This window comes from Dicentrarchus labrax, unplaced genomic scaffold, assembly GCF_905237075.1.
Source record: "Dicentrarchus labrax unplaced genomic scaffold, dlabrax2021, whole genome shotgun sequence".
Lineage (NCBI taxonomy): Eukaryota > Metazoa > Chordata > Actinopteri > Moronidae > Dicentrarchus > Dicentrarchus labrax.
In genome coordinates, this window is record NW_026136712.1 from 20,164,889 (window position 1) to 20,189,883 (window position 24,995).

General features: G+C 40.4%; 1 protein-coding gene across 1 annotated transcript in view; it reads right to left on the bottom strand.

Moving 5' to 3' along the window:
* The window catches only part of myo1d (myosin 1D), a 102,920-nt gene that overhangs the window by 7,892 nt on the left and 70,033 nt on the right, over nucleotides 1-24,995 (bottom strand). Inside the window, exon 21 of the mRNA XM_051417097.1 lies at nucleotides 18,737-18,891. Within this exon, the coding sequence (XP_051273057.1) occupies nucleotides 18,737-18,891 (155 nt within the window). The remainder of the gene's footprint in view (nucleotides 1-18,736; nucleotides 18,892-24,995) is intronic.

Sequence of the window (24,995 nt, forward strand, 5' to 3'; positions counted from 1 at the left end):
TTATCCTATTTTGCTCTTCAAATATGCATAAAAAAGCACTTCGGTGTCCAACGCTCTCTGTATTATAATGCTATTCTTGGCATAATCCTATTTAATTGATTATGAAGGAGACGCTAATGTAGGAGGCAAATATTTGAGTGGCAAAAGGAGATTCTTGTTTATTAAGCACGGGAAATGACAGAGACAGTGTGAAAATATGAAAGCAAAGACTATGAATAGTGCAGATTCTGTGCCAAGAGTTTGAAGGAACACAACAAATATACCTTCCAATCCGAAGGAATGGTTAATGGATACACAATAAACACCCACATGCAAATGCATGGGGGATGAACCCACATTGTTGATGTGCTCAGTGTCTGCACACACACACACACACACACACACACACACACACACACACACACACACACACACACACACACACACACACACACACACACACACACACACACACACACACACACACACACACACACACACACCAAATGATGATGCCACTTTCTTTTTTTACCAACTACAGTCTCCTCACATCAATATTTCAGTCTGCGAGACCACACTGGGATCATGAAAGAAAAAGCAAGGAGTGAGGAGAAAGCATACAAACATGTATACTGTATGCGTTTTCCTGAAAGTGTGTGTGTGTGTGTGTGTGAGAAGGTCAGCCACAGTAGGGCAAGACTGAGGGAGCTCACACTGCAGACGGAGCCATGCTGCCTTTATGATTGATGGACAACCTCTCCAGACTCCTTGTGCGCAGCAGGGTCAGACACAATCTTTTAAAAACTATACATAGGTGGGTGATTAACAGTACGGAGAGCGCTATTACGTTTATACATTACAGGAATGCTCCCTGCTTGCTGAGTTTCTCTTTATTTTCATTCTGTTCAGCATCCACTCTGGTTGAGATTATATGGCTACAAATAGCTCATGGCTATTTTATGCTCATTTGAACAGATTTATTAACAAATGATTATGCTCAGGTATTGTTTTTTTGGTCATGTTTTCCTTTATTCTATTGTTGACAGTAGAGACAGACAGGAAACAACATTACATGCAATTTGAACTGGGTATGCACTTAGATCACTGGGTCACTGGATGCCCCATGTCACATATAGTTATATTTATATGCTTAACAAGTCTGCAGCCATGCTAGCAGCTCTGTACTGAACTAAATGCTAAATGACACTGTCAGCATGCTGGCAATGGGAACACGCTGATGGTTAAACAGATCCAATATCTCTTAGTTTAATGTGTTCACTTTCTAACATTTGTTTGCTAATCAGCTCTAAACACAGAGTGCATGTGAGAATGTTTTCAAATTTGAATTCTGACACAAGATGAGAAAAGTCAGAGGATCACCAAAGTTGCTCCAACCTGAGGTTAACATGGTTTATATGAACTACGTTTCAATTTCAAACTAATGCAGTCACCACAATGTAGTGGCGGCACTAAAGGAAAAATTAAGATATGTTTTTATATTTGGGTACAGCAGGGGTGGAAGAAGTAGTCAGATCTTTTACTTAAGTAAAAATAGTAATACCAAAATGTAAAAATACTCTGTTACAAATAAAAGCCTTGCATTCAAAACCTTACTTACAAAAAAAGTACATACGTAGCACATAGTGTATATATATATATATAAAATATATATATTAGTGATGCATTAATGTGTAAGAATCACTGATACTACAGCTGATACAGATTGGGGCTAATTTTAGCTACTTTATATACTGCCAGGTAGCTTAATCAATAATAATACAGTATTATTATTTATCAATTGATTTTATTCCATATGAACAATCTGAATCTGCAAAGTAACTCAGAACTAAAGCTGTCAAATAAATAAAGAGTACAATATTTGCCTCTGATATGTAATGAAGTAGAAGTATAAAGTAATACAAGTACCTTAAAGTACAGTACTTGAGTAAATGTACCTACACTGCGGCACTGGTGAACAGATGGGCCACATGTCTGTGTCCCCTCACTCTTTTTCTGGGTTTTCTCACATCCCACTTAAATACATGGATTTGCATTTAACACCAGACCTGACACAGCATCTCTCTTCCTCTCACTGTCACACCCTTACTCTGTCTCACATGGCTGCATCACACGTCTCACGTGCTCCTGTGTGCTACGTTCACACTGGAAAAGGAAACGGAAAGATACACACAGAGCAGCACAAACACACAAGACACACACACCTGCATCAGACTGAAACTAAATCTGAAAAGGCTTCTAACAGGAGGAAATTTATATTGTCCTGGACGAGCATCACAAAGAGAGAATTTGATATGAGGCAGTTTCATCAGTCTGGATGAATGAAACTGTAATGGCTGTATCTGCCCCAGTTTAAAGTGGCCTGGGTTTGGACTGGTTCAAAGTGTAAAAACTGCCTAGGAGGCTTTCTGAGTGCCGTTCTTTAATTAGCATCACTACGCCCAAGTTACTCAGTTTTTGCTAGTACAGCAACTGCAGATGTGGTGTATGAATAATAGAGAAAATGCAGAGGGAGAGGCAGAACTCATGACATGGTGAGTGTGTTGATGATACATATGCTTTAGCTCAGTATAAAAAGAAGGCTGGAGGGATATCTCAAGAGTGCAGACATCAGATCAGGACAAGTTTGGCCTGTAGATCAGGTAGTGTTGCCCTCAACATATTATTCAGACTTTTCACTCTTTTTCTTTAAACCTTTCTTATAAATAATTTACCAAAGATTTACAATCTTCATATTTCACTTCCAGGTGGACAAAAGGTTTGTACTCGACTTGACAACACAGCTGCAAACTACAGAGAGTACGAGGCAAAGAAAATCCCCCGAAGACCAGATCAAATGCAGCACTGAAAACCTTCTGCAGGAACCTTCTTGGGTTATTTCAGCAGGTTTAGTGCATCAAATTATATGAAATATAAAAGCAGCCTTTGCTCGCAGTGTTTACTAAGCTGTGAAAGGACTGCAAATATGAGTATGGATACCTCCTTTTATGTCTTTTTGACTGCTAATTGTGCGTTCCCGTTCTCAGCTGTTATCTTTTCTCCTTGCTACAGATAAAAAAAAAAAAAAAAGAGCTGCACTCACCACGGGAAAGATTACTAAGTAGGTCATTTAACAAACGGGGTGAAAATGCACTGACAGCAGAAATGGTATTGATTCAAATGTGTATAGAGGCGAAAGGAAAGAAAGAATGGAAGGAAGAATAAGAAAAGAGAGGTCAATCTTTAGTGTACACGAAGACGCAGAGCTGCCAGAATGAGGCTTACATCAAAGACTGAGCGTCAGAGCTGCTGCAGGCCTCTGCACGAGACCGACACAGAGGAGAAAGGTCAGCAGCTATGGGTAAGCATGCACTGGAGGACACTGTGAACCTACATGTTCATCAAAATTCTCAAACATGAGAGATGCCGTCCCATGAGGCACATTTGACTTTACAATGTTATGAGTCTCCGAAACTCCCATGAGGCTCCACTTGCAGCTGGATCACACATGAACAGTAAACACAAGCTAAAAGGCGTCTTCTTGTTAATATGCTAAACTAGTATTTCTGCTGCTTTATGCACAGTAAGCGAGATCTGGGGTGCTGCAGTGGGGGAATAGAGGCGTCGACTATCAAGGGCCCCTGAGGTGTCTTGAATAAAATGCCTTTTGTCATCCTCATATTTTATACATGTTTTCCCCAGTTCTCTGGTTCTGGTTGAAATCTCTTTAACTTTAAAACAAATATGCTGCAGCTGCTGTGTTATCTGATGTAAACTGTAACATGCGGCTGCACAGTTTGTCTCTGCTTTTTATCTCCACCCTTTATACAAAGACATAACATAGATTCTGAACAGAAGACTACTGATGCGAAGAATTGGCCACCGCAGCTAAATAGCTATATCAGGCAAATGCCCCAAACCTATGATTTAAAGACTGAGTTATTATCCTATAACTGAATGTGTGGACAAGGATATTCTTCCTAGATCCAATTATTTTGTTTATCATATTTTACTAAAGTAAAAATAATATATATTTAAAACTCTGAGACTGTGGGCCTCCCCTCAGACAAAGCTTGGAAAAACAGCCCTTATTTGACTTGCTCAGTTTCGCTCAATTCCTGGATGCCTATAGGATCGTGATTATGTTTTTTTATCCCAGAGACACTCAACAGTGGAGCCAAGAGATCCTAATATTGCTGTTTGACAACACCAAACACATAAAATAAACCTATCCTCAGGAATTTATTAGTTTCTGATTGGGAAAGTGAGAAAACAGTACAATTCCCCAAAACTACTATATCTCTGAACTATCCCTTAAACCAAATCACACACATTTTGGCTAGTCTGTGTGGTTCCCTTTTGGAAACTAATGTAATACATTAGACCCCCTATCTAGATTATGTCAATATATTAATATATAAAGATGCTCACTGGGCGCATAAAATAAAAATGTTTTTCAGGCTTCAAGCTGAGAGTATGCACATTAGAGGCTTCCTTTTAGCTGAGCCTAACACAAATGGGATAAAATAATGTATTGCTATGATTCTTTGAATCTTTTCAAATTTTATGTTCAAATTCTGACAATACAAAAAGTCATTGTGGGGTGTTTGTGACTCATAGTTTTAAAGCTGTTCCTTTGGTAATGACTGTGTAAGTGAAAAAAGTGTTTTATGTAATTCTCCAATACAGCGTGTGGCCACTACGGCAAAATCACTGAGACAAACCTCCTGTGGCCAGAGCCCATAATTCCTTGCGCTACCCCTGAGGAGAACAGAAGATGGAGTGGACGGCAACATGTGGGCTGACCACTAGTACGTTGTCCACATGGCATCTGAACTCCCACAGGACAGCAGGTGAATGACTGCTATCAATAACAGCTACTCATGCAAGCTGTTCGAGTCCAGCGCTCACAGATGCCCTGGTTAAACAAAAGGACACACTTCTCACCTCTACATCTCTGTGTTTAAGAGATCAGTGGGAGATGAAACGCAACCGGAAATGTACAAAGCAAAGGCCTCTGTCTCTGGGGGATACTGTAGTTGCGCCACAGATGGTGGAGGCTATCTCACACTGCAGAGCCATAATAGCCACACAGCAGGAGGGTTAAACAAGCCTGTGTTCACGTGTAGGAGGTCAACTCTCATTGTTCTTCTCTCTATATACTGTTAAAAACCAGTGAGCTAAATCTTACTCACTGATCAGGTGCGTCTTTGGCCTTTCAGAAGGACTCTCGGCCATCTCAAGGCTGACCGAGTTGGCTTAAAAACACATTAGGTAAATCAATGAGCTGGCACACAGTGAGTCAAAACCGAAAAACCTCAATTAGTTGCTCATTACTGAAGGAAGACCGCTCACTTCTCAAGTGGCTACGCTGCCAATTCTGTTCATTAAAGGCAATCAATACATCAATCAAAGGTTCATCTGTTCCATCTACTGACAGGTTACTGTTTTCTTTTCAGTGGTAGGAAGGTTTGAATTCCCAGAATGAATCACCATCAATGACATGCATCTTCACTTTACATCCACGTCTATCCAAGCTCATAATGTATGTAGTGACTTTGAAGCAATTTAATATATTGTATTAAGTTATCACTATATTGGCACTCATGATTCTAGTGAATACTTTCCAATGGGAAACGTGCTGGCTTCACTTAGAGAAGTACAGAGGACTGAGAGAGAGCTCCGTCACGTGGTGCAATGACAATCGCCTTAAGCTAAATATCAAAACCAGTGAGCTTGAGGTGCACTACTATGCTTCACACACATCTTCAACCTGGCAGATCTATCCAAGCACCTCAGTTTCAAGGTGGGCTATGATTATTGTCACCAATTCAGTACCCGACCAGATGTGAACTTACGGTCTTCTGTTCCCAAGTTACGGTTACACCAGAGAAGTGTTTTTTCAGAACATTTTGATGTTGCAGTGAAGTGGACACATATGCCAAATTTTAAAGAAATTCTCTTGAAGCGTCCCTGAGATATATTGTGGTCATGAGAATGGGAGGAACGGACCGGTTCCAGGGCCTTGTAAATATTTTTTTCAGTTTCTATTATTCATGCACTCAATTGGCCCAGTAAAAGGTCCTTGTACGGTTTGTTATTTTACTATTAGCTCTTTTGGCCATGTTTTATAGTTTGAAAAGGGTATTATTTTACCCAGAACACACAGTGATTTAGTTCTGCTTTGTTCTGGAATTAGACAGCTTTGTGCAACTTATTAACGTTGACATTTATCTTGTTTTTGTTATCATATTTTAAATATCACTGTTAGAGACTTCTGAAAGGACTGAATATATTTGAGGTTCTTCAGGCTTTTGAAAACCTGAACTGCCCCTAAAGTCAATCCGTGAAGTCCTTTGCGCTTTATCTGATGTAGACGTTTTACTATTTGTTAAATCAAAGTCATAGTCAGAGTATGTCTTTGTGCAAGCAGCCCCAGGTCAGTTAAGTTGATTAGCCGAAAGCTGGACCTTACATAAGGTAGGATAAAAAAGCAAAAATGAATAGATGAAATGGAAGGATATAGAGAGAATGCATGGCGAGGTGGAACAAAGGATTGATGGAGGTGTAATGAATGAGTTATGTGTAGGAGATTAAAGTATGGGAGCAAAGGGAGGATAAGATGAAGGGAGGGGAGGGAAGCAAAGATGGAAGTGGGAAGCAGAAAAAATAAGCATGATGAAAAGGTGTTAGGTGGAGGAGATTAATGGCAGGTGGGAAATGAAGAAAGGAAGTAGACTGTGAGATGGAAGGAAGGATAGAAGACCTGATCAAGCAGGAAGGAGGAAAGGAAAAGAGGAGGTGAAGGAGCCCAGCGGAGGGAGGAGGGAGTGTGCTGAGGCTAATCATAATTGGCCTGACAGTGGGAGATGGTGTGGTGCTGTTGCTGGGTGGAACATGTGTGTTTGGGGGGGGGATTATGGTGTAAATGTAGAGGTCACTGAGGAGATAGAGTCTATAAAATATCAAGGCTCCTACTGTATCATCTTAACTGTAGCACTTAACTGATGCTTTTATCCAAAGTGAAAGTAAGATGGGAGACTACAGTAAGTGCATGCATTACATACATTCAGTGTGAGGAGGAAAGCTCCAATGGGAAGCCACAGACAGCTACTCTGCTAGTGAGCGGCCATGAGAGGATTTAATGTAGCTCACACCAACAGATGCAAGTCCCTTTTCCATTCTGACTACTATATATGAGTACACATATACAGTACGTACTTTATACAGAGGTTGAACTGGAATAAAAACAGTGCCAGTACCATAAATCAGCAGCTTACATAGCATGCAGCTAGCAGCATTCATGAAGTTGATCATGGGAATTATGAATCTGAAGGTATGAATGACTCATTTGTAATAGGATAATAGTAATTTGTGTTAAAAGATGATCAGAAAATACAGCCCTCTGATTAATGCTGGGCTCTTACAGACCATTTATGGACATAGGATGTTTGAGTTACAACCAAAGTAGACCGCATATTTACACATATTTACCTCTTCTGGAAGCTTGTTTGAGTTGGACAGGGGCCTATTTTGTCCAACATCGACAATAACCACACCACGAGTATTTACAGTCATAAAAAATGGATGTACCAAGTCATACAGTAAGTAACAACACTAAGTTAAAATTCCTAATTAGGGCTGCAACTAATGGTGGTGATTTTGTCTACTAATTGATTGTTTGTAGAGTAAAATAGATAAAAATGGTCATCACACTTCTAAAAGCCAAAAATATTCAGTTTAGTGACACATAAAACAAAGAAAATCAGTTAATTCACACAATTAACAAGCTGGAATCTGAGAATTTTTGGCATTTTTGCTTGAAAAGTTACTTAAATAATTACTAGGTTATCAAAATATTTGCAGATTAATTTGCTGTGGATTCACTAATCCATTAATTGGCTGATTGTTTGAGCTCTAAGTCCTTTACTCTGCACTGGTGAGTACTGGCCCCCCATGCAGACACTTTCTCTACAGAGATTTATTTGTCTGTAAATATTTTGACACGTGAGAATGTAAGAGACTAAATAACAACTTAAACTATTGCCCCAATAATTCAAAATACTGCAAATACATCAATTTGTATACAAATATACAATCATTTACTGTACTTGCCATATTTTTAGCTATTTACACAAAATACATTTTAAAACAAAGAATAAAAGTAAGTGTTATAAAAACAACGATGGCCTAATTTATGACATGAAAGCATGAGGCAAATTCAGCCTTTCATTCAATTTGCACTCGCAATCTGTTTGTAATTAGAATCTGATTTACTAAGACAGAAACTAATTATGCAATCAACTACTGGGACTGTGTTTAAATTAATTTTGCATTTGAGGGGGAATCTAAAAAGGTAAAAGTTCAGAGCTGGGATTTGTCTGAGATCAACAAGCCAAAATCGTCTCTGTGATCCTGAAATAGAAATGCTCATTAATGAAGTAACAGCATTCCAAATAATGACAGAGGCCGCAATTAAACTTCAGAGGCAGAGCATTTCCAATGCAAAACTGATCCTTGCAAAGAGTGTGGACTTTAGCAAATCCAGCAACACTTTTATCTCTTCCCATTAGAATGCATTTGAAATGAGGCTTAATAAATCTGTCCCCGAGTGCTGAATCTGTCAAAGGGTCAGGGCTAATTACAAGTGTGCAATTTTGTTCACATGTATCATGAGATTTCATGCATCATTGCAGTTGTTGGAGGATGTAATGATCTTTAAAGCCGTCAGCTGCATAGATGACTGCTGTGGAAGACGATACAACATCAGAGGTTTTCTGCAAACACATTAAGATTCAGTGTAAAACATGTTGAACAAATGCTCAATGTCTCAACGTCTTTTTATTTTTTTTCCCAGGGTGGTGAAGTCATGACCTACCCTACTCTGCCTCTGATTGGTTAGCACTTGTTGACTATACATATATATGTCACTTTCATCTTTTAACCACCTTAAAATGTGCTTGTCTTTTCAACATAGACACGCCTAACACACAGAATATCTGAGTACAGGAAAGGAGAAAGACATTTTATAGCCTTTTCGACCCACTCATCTGTTACGTATGCTTGTGCCAGTGTTTGTGCTTATGCTACATAATAAAAGCACAACATGGTGCAATTAGTAAGGTTAAAACCTCTGTAACACACTCAAAGTGAAGTGTGTTTGTCCTTGCGTCTGAGAGAAAGAAATGGAAAAGAGAAAGGTTGTTTGGCAGTTAATCAGGGGTTGTCTGCAGTGAAGAAAGTAGGTCAAGTCGCACATTCACACTCCTTTCATTCATACACACCCTCTGACACATACTGTGTATTTTCACTCCTTTAAATATTATCTCTAATGTGTACTTACACAGTAAGCACGCAGTCACACACACACACGCAGTCACACGCAGAACACACGCAGACACACACACGCAGACACACACACGCAGACACACGCAGCACACACACACACGCAGTCACACGCAGACACACACGCAGACACACACACGCAGACACACACACACACAGACACACACACACGCAGACACACACACACACGCAACACACACACACACACACACGCAGACACACACACACACACACACACACACACACACACACACACACACACACACACACACACACACACACACACACACACACTCTGGCCTGGCCACCCGCCATCCATCACTCCACCCAGCCAGCCTCCTCCCCCAGGCTGCAGCACAGTGCCAATGAGACAAGCAGGACTCCCCACTGGCCCACATAACAATGACTCCGAGTGTGCGTGCGGGAGCCTCTTTTATGTGTGTGAGAGAATTTGTGAACTTGAATGCAATTTGACTTTGCAAATTGGAAGTTATATAACGACTATGCAGATAGAGTATCCTTGAAGGCCCCTTGGTGTGCACAAAGACAATGACTACTGTCTATTCTAGTGCCAATACAAATATGATATCAAACAATACTTTCTTGATACTTTGAGAAATATAAGCATGAATACTCGACAAAGCCCCTTTTTCATGGAGCAAAACAAACCAAGTTCATAATTTCTGAAAAGCTGTACAAGAGGTTTGCCAAAATAAAACATTTTGATTTATCAGGAACAATCTGAAGAAAGAATAAGTAAACACTGCAGTAAGTGCCAAAAACATATTGCGGACTGATATCGTGTCCTAATTGTCTGAAGAGTAAAGCTAAAATAAAAGCTTGTGCTGATTTTCTCTCCATCCTCCTTTGTCGTCCTCTCTCTTTCTCTCTAATCTTCATATTCCGCTCACATTTTTCCCGTTCAATACTATTTGGTGTTGTTAGCATGTGTCTCTATTCCTCTGTCTGTGGTCTGGAACGAGATGTGCCGTTATTATCTCCAGCCAGCAGGGTTATTAATGGATCACATACGTATCAGACAAACATGGATCCAATGGTTGCCATGGGAACTGCATCCGCAGCGCCCCAGAAAGGAGGGAGAGAGAGAGAGAGAGGGAGGGAGGAAGAAGAGGAGAAGTGGAATGTGAAGTGAAAAACAAGAGGGGGAGGAGCAGCAGTGGGGCGGGTGATTAATGGAGAAAGAGGAAATAGAGAAGGAGGGATGGAGGGAAAGAGGAGAAGAGAGAAGCCCACTTCTATCAGTCTGAAATATTTGATTCAGCAGAAAGGGTGACCTTGGTGAGGAAGACAAAGGCAGCTTGGCTTTCTCTCTCTCCCTCCCTCTGTTTTTCTTATCACTTCTCTCTGCCACCCTCTCTCATCCTCCTTTTGTTGCACAATTATAAACGATGTTAGTGCCATCTCCAGATATAAGAGAAAATGCACTCTGACATATTTATTTTACTGTTTTGTTCTAAAATATTTATTACTCTCTGCAGCTAAAACACTCAACAACAGATATAATTCTTCCAAAAAGAAAAACAACAAGAGTGGATGACCTTTTTTTAATTAAAAGGATCACACTAGTGACTTTGCTTGTTTTATCCCATTGTGTACTTAACAGCACAGCTAACCATTTGGAAAACCATGCCACTGTTTTTTAGTAATTTTGTTGTATTTTTATGTGCCGATCCGACACACTGAATATTTCTAAGGGGAACAGGTATTGGAAAAGATGTGATCGATCTACATTAAGTACATTTTCTGAGTCAGCGTCTTTATAAAATGTTGTATTGTATCAGTCACAGTAGGTTGCATACTCAGAGTTTAATGTCACAACAATTCCTCCACGCAGTGAGGTAAATAGATTTTAGGACAGGATTCATAGGTTCAGTACTTGGTATTACAGACAGCCCCCTGAGTTGAGGTATCTGAACTGGTATCAGAAGAGAAAATGTTGGATCCTGGCATCCATTGGGTTCCATTCATTTCTGTGCAGTATGGAAACAAATTACATGATAATATTGTGGTAATGCAGCTTAAAGGGCATCTTAACTCTTCACATTTTTACAGAACACATTCAAACCCAACCCTACTTTAGTTTAACACTGTAAAATACTACTAATGTTACTTCTGCTCTTAGCTGCATGCTCTCAATCTCATAATCTCTTTTCAATCCATTACAACTCGCAAGTCAGAGTAACTTATGTAACTACAGTTCTATGAATTCTGGATGACAGCTGGGCATGGTATGCAATACCTGGATTTCCATTGCCTCTGGCAGTCAGGAGTTCTGCTTTTACTTTCTTGTACTACAAGTGGCTTCAGGACCGAATTACTACTTGATTTTCTTGTAGAAATGGGCAACGAAATACCTTCATAATGCCCAGTATACAGCTGACTGGGACCAGAATCAGCTGATAGGATAAAGTGATCATTTAATAACTTTAAAAAGTGCTAAGCTACAGTGTTGAAAGTGTGAGTTGAAAAGTGACAGCTGATATGATCATGTGTCAAAACGAAGCATCAGAAGGCTCAGTTGAAGAGCTGTAAATGTGCAAAAACACTGGTATGATTCTTTAAAAATCTTCATTTTAATCATAAAGGAGGGAGATGATTAAGTCTTACGCAGACAGTGTTACTAAAATATCCATCTTAGTCAAACACAAAATGAGAGGAAAATAATGAACGAAGCACACTGACGCCAACATGTCTGCAGTTACCTGAACCACAAGTGAATCAGATTTTACATCAGCAGATCGATACGTGTTCTTCTTTTTCATACTCAACATCTTCTACATTTCTTTCTCCACTGCTTATTTTTAACTTGATTTATTTTGCTTTGTTTGCAGTCTCACCCTTCTACCTCAATCACACCTCTTTCTTCTCACTATTCCTGTCACACTTTCACTAACACTTTCTGTGTTCCCTCCTCTGTTTTTTCCTCCCTGAGCAGTCTGGCTTAGCAACCCCCCCCTCCCCAAATCCCTTCTGCAGTGTCGGAAGCAGACAGGGGGAGGCTAAACGTTCCTGTCTTCAGGGAAGGGGGCAGGAGCAAGGGCAAAAACAGAATATGACCACATCACTCTGACAGATCAATGAAGGGCTGTGTACTGCACACTACTGCTGACTCATACTGTGGGGTGGGTGAGAAGAGGGTGAAGGAGAGGGAGAGAAAGACTGAGTGTGAGTGGGATGGAGGCAGAGAAGGACAAAGGGTGGTGGAGGAGGTTAGAGGAGAGTAAGCGGAAGAGCAAGTATGAATGGATGCAGCCATACCGGAGGACAGATAGAGTATGAGGGAGGTAAACATCTGTCACAGAGACAGATCAGGACAGTGCACAGTGGGAGGGGAGGGGGATTGAGAAGGATGTCATCATGCTTACTGAAGGCCTTAAGCTTTAGAATAAAATATCAAGAGCTGCAAGAAACAATTAAATATCATGTAATTTCATAATCGCTGTTACACACATTCAATCAGACTTTTTATGACTTTAGAGATGGCGTCCGTCGGTTGGTTCATTGGTCCACCACTAGTCCAAACTGAAACATCTCAACAAGTATAAGACATTCTCATTAGCCTCAGCTGTAGCATGCTGACATTAGCATTTAGCTCAAAGCACCACAGTGCATATAGCCTCACAGGGCTGCTAACATGGTTGCAGACTCGCTCTTAAAATACTGTATAGTTTTACTCTTTCAGCCCTCTAAAAAGTATTCCGAAGGCAAAATCAGTCTTTCATTGTACTGCTCACAACTAAATCATACAACTCGTGACGAGGAGTCGCAGTGCAAGGTGACTCTTTAAATTGCTTGTTTTGTCCCACCAACAATCCAAATATTATTATATTATATAATCTTACATAAAACTGAAAAAAGCAGCAAATTAAAAACCTGAAAAGCTCAGTAAATGTTTGGCACTTTTGCTTAGTAAAGGACTTTAAAAAGAATCAGGGCTGCGTATTGAAGCTTAAAATGTTATTGGTAATGAAAAAAATGTGTCAGTTATCTGCCAAGTAGTTCTGTAAAAGCATTTTACTTATTCTTTGACAATATCAATCAAGTGTACCAGAGTTTCAACCCTTTTCTTGAGGCAAAGGTTTTGTATATCTGCTTGTGATTGGATAACATTTAACACTTTATCTGTTTATGTTAAACGGAAAAATAAATTGTTCATATAATTTAATAGTAAGGTACTGAAAAAAGTATATTTTTACTGTCTGTACTATTGTATTGTCTCTAATAACGAAAAAAATCAAATCAAATAAAACCTTCTCCATCGGCTAATCAATTAATCATTTCAGTACTAAAATAATCAATCTACTCGATGCACCCAAACGCACGCAGAGGACAGCAGGTTCGGGGTTAATAAAATCCTGTAAATGACACACACACACACACACACACACACACAATCAATATACTGCACAGGGTTTTTCATTAGTCACTGTGGACACTGACAGCGGTGGTAGCAGTCGGTGGAGCCATAACCAAGCAGTTGCTACAGAAACAATCCCCAGTGCTTTTCTAAGAAACCAATTCCAGCTGCTTACACAACACAGGAACTACAATGACAGAAAGACAGAGGAGATTATGTGTGAACCAGGGATTTACCAGTGCCGGTCATGGGGCAACTTTTTGTCATTAGGTCGTGACTGACACATACAGAGAGAGTAAGAGAGAGAAAATGTGCCAACTAGCTGTAAACGTCACATTGTGCACAATGCTCTAAACAAATCTAACGTCACTTTAACCTGTCAAACACTTTTCTTGCTTATAAGTAACAAGAACATTTGTGTGCGATTTGATGGAGCTTAATCTTCAAACTGCAGTTTACCACCTGTGAGAAATGAGGATGTGGATGAATAATTCAACATCAAGCTATTTTTACATCCAGATCTCTGTGAGAATAGTGTGAAGCAGCGTAGAAGCGTGATACAGCACTGACTGAGACACAAACCGCTAGAAATATTGGAAACTGAACAAGAGGAAATAAAAATGATAAATAAAGTAATTCACAGATTCAGTATAATGTTACAATGTGACATAAGTATAGATGTGGGGTTAAAATGTTTTGCTCAAGGGCACAACCGTGGTAGTAGAGACATTCAGACATCATTTTTCCTGAAATTTACTTTTTTCCCTGTTTTTCTTCATTGGCACTATATTTAAGTACATAAAAGGGCCTCTAAAAAAGCAACGTGAAACCAGAGCCTTGTGTGTTTGCGCATAATTGGCCAATAAAGCTGATTCTGATTCAATAGGCAAACAAGTTGGAAAAGTTAAGTTTGACAGACAGCAAAACAGCAAAAAAAAAAAAAAACAGATCTGAAACCAGGGAGACATCTTATCAAAACTAGATAAAACTACTTATACACTAAATTGGGAATAAAGGTCCGTCTGTAATATAAGAGTATTTCAAATAAGCTCAAACTCATTCACTAGAGAATTCACGGTAATCAATAGGAGAGGGTGGAACGTATAGTGAGGTCTTTTGGATCGCCTGAATGTCTCATTGATTTTTCAGAGTTTGAGTGTGACAGATGTGGAGTGTCTGCTCTGCTATCCTGCCAGCGGACGGTGGGAGTGCTGCAGTCGTTGCTGCGTGGGGTGCATGTCAACACGCGCACACACACACACACACACACACACACACGAGAGAGACAGCGAGAAAGGGGGGTGGCTCTGTCTCTTCTAAATATAGGCCTCAACAGCAGCACAGCCTTAAATATTTCATTGCCTCCTCTCCAGAAATGAAGATTGGGGGGAGCCAGGGGAGAAAAAAGGGAAAGATTAGGAGAGAGGCAGAGAGAGAGAGAGAGAGAGAGAGAGGAGGTGGAGGGGGGGGCCCGCAAGGGGTTCATGAGAGACTGAGATCAGTACAAAGGGGATATAGTTAAAAATAGGAAGCCGAAAAAAGGCATGAAAGAGGGAGAGGGAAAAAAGGAAGGATGGAGGGAGAAAGGGAGGAGGCATGGGAATCTAATCCCCCCCCTCCTTTTTTATGCAAAATAAGAATGAAGTATTTTTGAAATTCTCCAGACAACTGGTGCGTCATGGTCGATAAGAGGGTTATCGTCTTATGTGTGCGTTGCAGAAATCTCTGAATCACTTCAGTTTGAGGCAACTTGGTGTGGTATTGATAAGTTTCTGCTTTAAAAAAAAAAATACACCCTGAAACATGCCAGCCTTGACACCATCTCAACATGAAAACCACTCCAGTCCTCAGCAAAATCAAAATTCCTAATAACATGAAAAAGAAAACAGATTAACGCCAAGCAGATTTGGAAACTGTCAAAAACAAACCGCGCCTCATGGAAACTCAAGTATCCTGACACAAGCTATGACAAGAAGAGGGTTTATTCCCAGCGGCATGTCATTCTGCTTTGGCCTCGCTGTCACTTTGAGGAGGATAAAGTGTTGCTTTGTTGCTGCTGTAAGCTGCCCTTCTCCCTGCTCGCTATTGTGCATATTGTGCACTGTGCAGCATACTGAAGGAGAGATAAAGGTTAAAGCCACATCTACAGGGAGCTGCAGTGGTGGGACGCTGCATGCAAAAGATCATACGGCACGGATGCACAAACGCATGCAGCCACATGCAGACTTCCTCTCAGGAATTCCTCCTCATGCAGACACACACGCATACCCATTAATGCAGTCAGACACACACACACACACACAGACAGACACACACACATCCTCGTGCATGCCGGTGTGCCCTTTGTTCTGTCTGTGTTTCACAGTGATGGATGAGTCGGCATGCGAAGCACATGGAGGGTCATTACATGTGGCCCTGTGGAGGCCTTTCTCAGCCCGACATCTACTGAGAAATGAGCTCCACAATGGAACGAGATACCATCACAGAATGGCAACGATCAAGCACACTTCCCCTACACACACACACACACACACACACACACACACACACACACACACACACACACACACACACACACACACACACACACACACACACACACACACACACACACACACCAAGATAAACAGATTCAACATCTGTCTGCATGCACAAATTCTCTCACGCACACACAATCGTACACACAAAGAGAGACAAACATGAATACACTAATCGATACACGTGCCAGACTCCAGTGGAGGAGTCAATTCAATAATCAGTCAGATGAGCGATTTCAGTGATCTAAAAATATCAAAACAGTAATCACAGTGGCAGAAGTTTAGAGAGATCAAATGATGTGAAAAGGTCAAACAGTAACACAAATTACTTCTTGTTTTTCACTCCCTGATCTGATCGTTTTGACAGAAACCTTTTACAGCTCAATTAGCGAGTTTACTTTATTACAAGGTTGACTATTTCATTTTGCTTTTTCTTCTACTGCTGCACAATGTGCAATATAAACTACAGACCGCAGACACCATATGTGTCTGTAACAACTGTGATGTAACCTATGACTTTGGTGATCCCCTGATTGCGCTTGTAGCTGCACCGTGAGGGTGAAACTTGTGGTCTTGAATAACAACTATTGAATAGATTGTGACAAAATTCAGGTACAGATATTCACATTTCTGATCTGTCACACTTTTTTTTGACTAAATACCTGCAAAACTAATTACATCGAGCAGCCATTATAGAGGAGCTGCAGCTTAAGACACTTCTACTTTAGTATTCTAAGTATGGATGCTGCTTGCTGCAAACACAATCCGTAGCTACAGGTTGTGTGCTTGCTTGTTTTCTGATCCACAGCACATTTCTCACCCACAATGGACTGGACAGAATCACAAGGTCTGAATAAAATCGTGTAAGGCCCACAGAACAAATCGTTGGATTGAGTCGAAATGCCGACAAAGGGTACATCTAATTAGTTTTAGCAGTACAGCTGCATTCACTCACAAATCCATTTCAATGAGCCAAATAAAGTGAACTGGTTTAAGTAGGGGCAAAAGGTCCATTTAGTACGAGAGCTTTCTCTCTATGCAGTTAAACATAGAAAGTAGAAGAAAGATAGGTGACCTCCATCTGAACATACGCAGGCCATTTCAGAAAACATGACCCCGAAGGACTAATATAGGACTTGAAAGACTCTACAATACACCAGCTAGGCTAGGAAAACAGGTTTTCTATTTTCTGAGCATTTTTCTTTCCTTTTCCCTCATGCCTTCATTTCCTTTTGTGTGTCTGTGTGTGTATATGCTCCTGTTAGCGAAGGCGACAGAGTCATCCTCCCCTGGGATTAAAACACAGGATGAAAGTGGAATGAGAGTGGATGAATGAAATCACTTTATTCACACACTTTTTCCTGGAGCTACTTTATTAAATTATTTGTTGGAAGGTTGGTATAAGTATAAACACTTCAAGGAGTCGAGAGCTTCCTGCTGATGTGTAGCTAAACCACGTGTAAGCTGCTTGTAATGATAAGGAAACAGCACTCGTTAACACTGGCTGAATATTGTGATACAACACAGTTCATAGTACGTGACAGTATCTTACTTTATTATATAATAGAATAACCTTTTTCTTGAAAACTAGAGGGTCAATTTAACTGTCTTTATAAAACTTGCATAAAAAGAGTGAATTGAGGACAACTCGAGTACAGTTTTGTGTTAACGGCAGTGGGAGGGCTCTTGATCTTCCTGATGGTAAGTGGGAAAGACAAGCAGACCCACTGCAGTAAGACTAACCTCATGTGAACTGGAATGGAATAAATTGTGCTCAAAGAAGAGATACTGAGATACTACCTCATATTCGTGTTTCAATACCCTATTCATAAGTTTTACCTTGTACCAATCAACAAAGCAAAACAGGATATTCTGCACACAGCATTCTGATTACCAGTTTGTAAACAAAATCCTTAAGCATCTGTATTAGAAGGCTGTGTGTGAACGGACAAGTTCTTATGTATTCCTATATGTATTCAAGTGATAGAATGAATTTTATATGCTAATCCTGTATTGTAGTTTTGGAGAGCAATATGAGAAGAGACAGTCCTGAAGTCAACCTGGGTGAATCGGAAGGTAAGAAAAAGCGACAGCAGGGTTCAGGGATTTCATTTAATCTATATCTGAATATCTTCTCTGTATCCTGTCCTGAAGGGAGCTCAGATTAAATGAACATTACGGTTCAAGTTAGGACAGCTGGGACTGTGCACTCGATCTGCCTCATAATCCTCCTGCTCGGGTCAATACCGCACATCTGGCCAATACTATTGGATTTAATGTGGTGTTTTAGAAATTCAGATGAGAAGGTTTATTTCACCTTTACAAAAATATAATTTCTATGCAGTACACAGAAAAAAAGAAGTGGCCTCTGCCTTTACTTCAGTGTCAACTACAGGTCATTTCAATCAGCAAACTAGAATCCATGATTTTAGGCATTTTAGGACATTTCAACAGCTTCTACCACCACTTGTTGCCCGCTTCCCTCCCCCACACCGCTCACCTCTTGAAGTGGCTAAGTAAGGTGCCAACCAGCTCCCCAATGCGGCTCTCATTGGCAGGCACCATGCCCTGCAGGCACACCACGAGATCCCTGCTGTCCTTGGTGTGGAACACAACCAGCTGGTCCTTCCCAGGGGACACGCTCAATCCGGTCACCTGGGACAGAGCGAGAGCGATAGAGATAGAGATAGAGATAGAGAGAGAGAGAGAGAGAGAGAGAGAGAGAGAGAGAGAGAGAGAGAGAGAGGACACACAATTAAACACAGATAAAACATGTGGATAGAGCCTACAGAGAAACACAAACATGTGTAAAGGCATGAATGTTAGTTGAGAAACATATCACATAACCATCTGTACTGTAGATAAACACAAACACAGAACATATACAGACGCAGATGCTGATCGGGGAATTTGAGCTGGCACACCCCAAAGGACACGAAGTCACCGGGGTTGCTGCACTGGGCTACAATTCATCATGTTTAACTTCCACAGGAAGTAAAGAGAGGAGACCTGAGGAATTTCTGTGTATGCAGCAGATCTCCTGTTTTAGTGGGGAAATAAAAGCCTTAATAATAAAAAGGTTATGTTATTTTATTCACACACAGTAGGACATCTAATTCAGTTAACAATTAAAAATGGTTCTGTGTCCCTTAATAGATAAAGTGTTGGTGCTCATGCTGTGCCAATGAATACTTCAGCTGTGTTATTTGTCGTTACTGAATTAAATATAAATGAGCAGGTGTAAATAATAAAGTTAATGATGACATTATTCCATTTAGCTGCTTCAGTTTTAGGGTCCTCATATTGCCTGAAAGAGAGAGAGAGAAAGAGAGAAAAGTAGCATTGTGCATTTCTACTAGAAAGTAAGGCAAAAAATAAGATGGAGCCACAGACGACTGGAAGATGTGGACAATATGGTGTCTGTTAGGTTTGAACTTACAGCCGTCTCAAGAGTTTTAGCCACTATGTGTAAAATATCTCTGCAGTAATATTAAAACAACCTAATTTCAGTGTAAAATTGAATCATGAAACTGCTCAAACTGCAAGATCAATATCTCTGACATGCCAGAAATCCATCCAATCACTGAAAAGCTAGATTGTTGATTAAATAAAAAACGTCTACCCAGCTTTACTGGGACACATGAATAGAACAGCTGCTTTTCCTACTTTAATAGGTCAAACCGCTGTGAGTTAAAGTTGTATGTCAAAGTATCTTTCAGAACTTGTGAGTGATTGGAGGACTAGAGAGGAGGCTATAAAAGCCTTCAGTTAGAGTACTTTTGGATTTCTTTGGCTTAATTTTCACAACAGCCTTTCAATGTGCAAAAGTTGAAATTCCAAGAGCCAAACCACAGTGAGCACAACACTAAATCACATTCAGAATACAGCCACCTCATATTCTCACAGAGTTCAAATGCTTATCACTAAACATAGATGTCACTCAGTAGTTTCCATTAGTTAATTGCCAAAATGTGTAATGTATAGAGTTTCAGTTTAGTGTAATGTAAACTGGTTTGCATCATGGATCTATTTTAAAGATATTTTTTATTTTAATTTGCATGCTACATTTTGAAGTGTACTGTAAAATGAGCAGCACACCATTTAGAGCTTTTCATATTGAATTTCTTGTAAAACATATACCTCTGTAAAAAAAAAAAAGGGCCAGTATCAGGTGTCTCCCACTCAAAGCTTAAATCAGCACTTGCAGTAAAGATTTATTGATCAGAATCCCAAAGGCCCAATCGAATTCTTCCACTCAGAGGCCCCAAACGACATACCAACAGAGCAGCCGGGCTAAAATGGGAATCCCAGGTTTGCGGTTGGATTGTTTAGCTTTGCAGGAGGAAGACAACAACAGGAAGAAACCGATATCTTCACAGGTAAACACATCTCAGGGGGAAAAGGAGCTCATTAACTCCCTATGCTTTCCTCTTTCATCCTCTTTTATACGGTTATCTCTCTTCCTTTTAGCCTAGCTCTCTTTTGTTACTCCCTCCCTTACGTTTTGAGACATTTATTTCTCTCTAAACGTATCTTTCTACGCTGAACTGAAGTGGTGCATGTTGAGGAAACAGCCACAGGGCAGCCAGTCAGGTACATTAATATCCACTCAGCAGACTGCAATGATGGGACACATTCTCCATCAGTGGAAGACGGGTTGCTACCGGCAGCTAAACCACCAGCTAGCTTATTTAGCTCCATTATGACGCCTGTGACTTCAGAAACAAACACTTCACCATGAATAAAGCCTAAAGCCATGCGTCTCTGTCTCGCAATCCACCCGCAGTTAATTACATGGAGCCGATTACATTTACATTTATATTAAAGGCTTAATTGATTGGAACGACAGTCAGCGTTCTAATGAGCTGGGTAATGATACACCCGGATTCGTTTCCTTGTCTAATTTTTTTGTCTTAATTCACCAAATCAGTTTCATCCTGAGTATGAAATCTGTTAGAGGCATTTATCTGCCCAGCCATCTGTTTCGTCTCGCCGACCCACACAAATCTAACAAAACTCGAGGATGATGATACATTTCATTACTGCAGTCCAACTTATTGGTGTTAATTTGTGTTGATAACTAATGACGCCTTCTGTTTCCAGCTTCCCAATTGTGAAGATTTTTTTTAGCTTTTCTTCTGTCTTATGTGATAATAAACTGAATATCTTTGGGTTATAGACTGCTGGTTGGACCAAAAAGCAAAAAACATTTCATGGAGCAAATTATTAATAGAGAAATAATCAGCAGATCAGTTGCAGCCTTATCCACTTATACCATTCACCTGTGGTCACATGTTTTGAAAATGAAAATATATAGATCAAAAATGGTGCTGAATGTGACTGTTATACTGATGTTATTGTAGAAATGTACTGATGAATTGGCAATTATGCTATATCAGCTCACACTGTGACTTGTAACGTGTATTTATAGCCATTTGGGAACAATGTATTTACGATTTAATGTTTGAAAACACTGTAAGATTTGTGATGTTTCATGTTTGCTCCTAAATTGACTTGTTTATTTCGAGCTGTTGGATGTTGCTTAAGATTGTTATTGTATTTTGTATATTTTTAGTTTTTTTTTGGTGCTATTGTCTGACCGATGACGTGAATGCTTGGAATGGCTCAAGGTGATCACCTGTTAACTAAACAGTACAGTCCTCTGATTGGAAAATTGAATGATGGAGGGCGCTTGTGTGTGTGTGTGTGTGTGTGTGTGTGTGTGTGTGTGTGTGTGTGTGTGTATATACATATGAAGTGTTGTCATGCTGCCAATATAGAAGGTCATATAGAAACATTGTTATTTAAATAAATATTTCTTAAGCAGTAAGCGAGACAGTGTGCAGGAGTCCCTCATTAGTTTTGAAAATATTGCATCAGCCAGTGTATTCTGGATCATTTGAAGCCAGATTATAGGTGGTTTGCATTTTCCCGATTGTTAACATTTATCGACAACACAAATTTGCCCTGTTATAAGGGGCTTCTGTCCACGTGTCCCACTCTGAAGCAAATGCTCCATGCAACATTATTTCCTCACTTTTTTTCCTTTTACACAACTAAATATGTTCGAAAAAATGTGTAAATATGGATCTCCCAGCTCTGCTACCATTACTATCTCTATTAAAACTAAATAGAAAACAAAACACACGGATTGGCTCAAGGAAGAGACAATAATTTAAAGTCCAAACAGGTTTCCATATTTGCTACTGTTGGACCCAGGAGGACTGCGCCACTTGTGAGGGACAACTTGTTTGCTGATGTCTAATTTGCATTTATAAATGCCATGTTCCCAAACAGTAACACCAGTGGGTGTATATTTGGTGAAAGCACTAGTGAGAAAACTCCTGTACAATGTGCATTTGTCCATGTGCAGGCAGGACCACAGTGCTTTTTGTCAAGTGCTCTCTGGTCTGATGCAGTTGTTATAAGGACATAATTTGAACAGCAGGTTCTTCCAGTGTATTCTAATGGGAACAACTTACTGCTTATATAACACATCCCACAACAGTCCTGTAAAGACAGAAGGGGGGAAAAAAGCTGCAAGAGCAAATGGTGAGTGCTCTATGATGAAATATAAGGATATAATGAGCTAAGCTGTGCAGCCATTCATGTTGTGAAGCTGTGAGGGAACCAGTGAGCTAACCAGTGATATTTACAGGGCAAAAAAAAGTCAACCCCCTGCTAGTTGCCTCTGAGGTGTATGAATTTATTTACACAATTATCATTTATGCTTCATCACCTTCTCATCTTGAGCTTGATGTAATTTGAGAGCTACTTATACAGCGGCCTTTTGTTCTGGGTGTTACTTCTACAACCCGGTTAAGAATATCATGATACAGCTGCACATGTACATCATTCATCTGAGTTCATAAACAATGTCTGTATAGTCACACTGCAGCTGTGTAGGGCTGGTGGGTTGAGTACAAACGGACTGAAGTGAAGGGTTCAACGGGTGAATGAAAAATAAAAAAAAATAAACAAGGCGAGAGAGAGCGTGAGGAGATCGAGAGCCGCAGGGATCACAAATAAGCCTCGTTGGGAAAAGGGGAGGAAAAGAGCGCACATACAGGAGACCGATCTGTGCACATGCCTGAACGACACCAGACATCAGCTGATCTGCCCTGCCGCTCGGTATCCATGACAACCCTGTCTCCTGGGAAGTTGGCATGACAACAACGGGAGGAGAGAAGCGGCAGCAGAGACAGGAGAGAGGGGAAAAGACAGCAGTAGATATGGAGAGGGTGTTGGGGGGATGGGGGTAAGGTGGGGATGGGTGGAGGAGGAGGAGGAGGAGGCAAGAATAAAATGAAGGAAAAAAAGGAATGTGGAAAGAAAAGATGGTGAGAAGCAGGGAGATGAGTCACTGATGCAGAATGGATATTTCACCATTTCTTTAACAGTATTTGTTTTATTCAACAAGAAATACAGTGTAATGATCTCACTTCTGCAGCAGAGGCATTAATTGGTGTGTAAATCCTTTGGCGGACACTCGCTGGCTCCCCAGTATTAGTACCAGCCATCTATCAGCTCGGCCGTTCCCCCTCCGTTGCCCTGCAGGAGCAGCAGTAAATACACTGTACAGGGCAGCAGAGGGGATGCTGTGGCATTAGCCTATCAGTGCTAATCAACAATGAGCTAACTGCTCTCGCCTCTGTTTGACCTTCTCCAATCGATAGCTCCGCGTCACGCTGCTGTGGCTCTCAGCCTACAGTACATCTCTATCTCTGCCTCCTCACCCCTCTTTCTTTCTACACTTCTTCTCACCCGCCTTTGCGCTTTTTCAACCAATTTACTCACCCACTCAGCTTGACATTTGCTGTGTGAAAGAAGGCCTGGTGTTATGGATACAGCAGGGCAGTGGTTATTATCATGGATGTGACGGTGACTAAAAACATGAATGAGCTCCTCTACACAGACAGCCAGCTGCAGCAACTAGCTAAAACATACATCCTTATGCACATTTGTGCTGTAGCCTACAGAATAATAATACTTCATTATTCCAATGGTTTTATGTTGTTGGTATTTTACTTTGTTTTGTCTATGGCTGACAATATACTTCCGTTGTTTTGCTGTATTTAAAGGGGAATTTGGCAACTATTTCAACTTAATAAACCCGTTTAGAAATCATTTGGATGGTTAAATGGCCTGTTCCGGTGTTAACTACCGTCCCGTTAAGTTGGAAATAGGAAGTATTGTGAGAAGCGAGAACGAGCGAGACACACAAACTGCTTTACGGCAATTCCACATAAACGCAATGTTCTATGATACTGTGTGTATAATGTATTACCCACCTCGGTAGACATTGCTCCACACAATAAAGTTGCCCGGCAACAAATGCACATCAGCAGCGGTAGAAAGGGGGAGGAGAGTGCCGCAAGTGAGTTTTTTTACGACAGGACTCGTTGAGAAAACATGCGACGACAAAAGTGAAAACCAGCGAAGAAATGGCTCGAGTTGCCAAGTTCCCCTTTAATGTTATTTTATATTTATGAGCACTTTGTAACTGTGGCTTTGAAAGGTGCTATAGAAATACAGTTCATGTACTTACTTATAAAGTTGGCATTATTCTCTTTTTTTTCAACAAAAGACCAAAATGAAATGTGTTAGTCTGTCTCATTTGTCGAGCTAGATAAATAAAGTGGGTGAAGTAACTTCCAAAGTTACAATGTTTTTAGTCTGTTTCCCCAGACGGTGTTTCCTTGCCAAGCCACGCCAGAGGGACAGACACGACTAATATGAGTTTGGAAGATATCCACTCA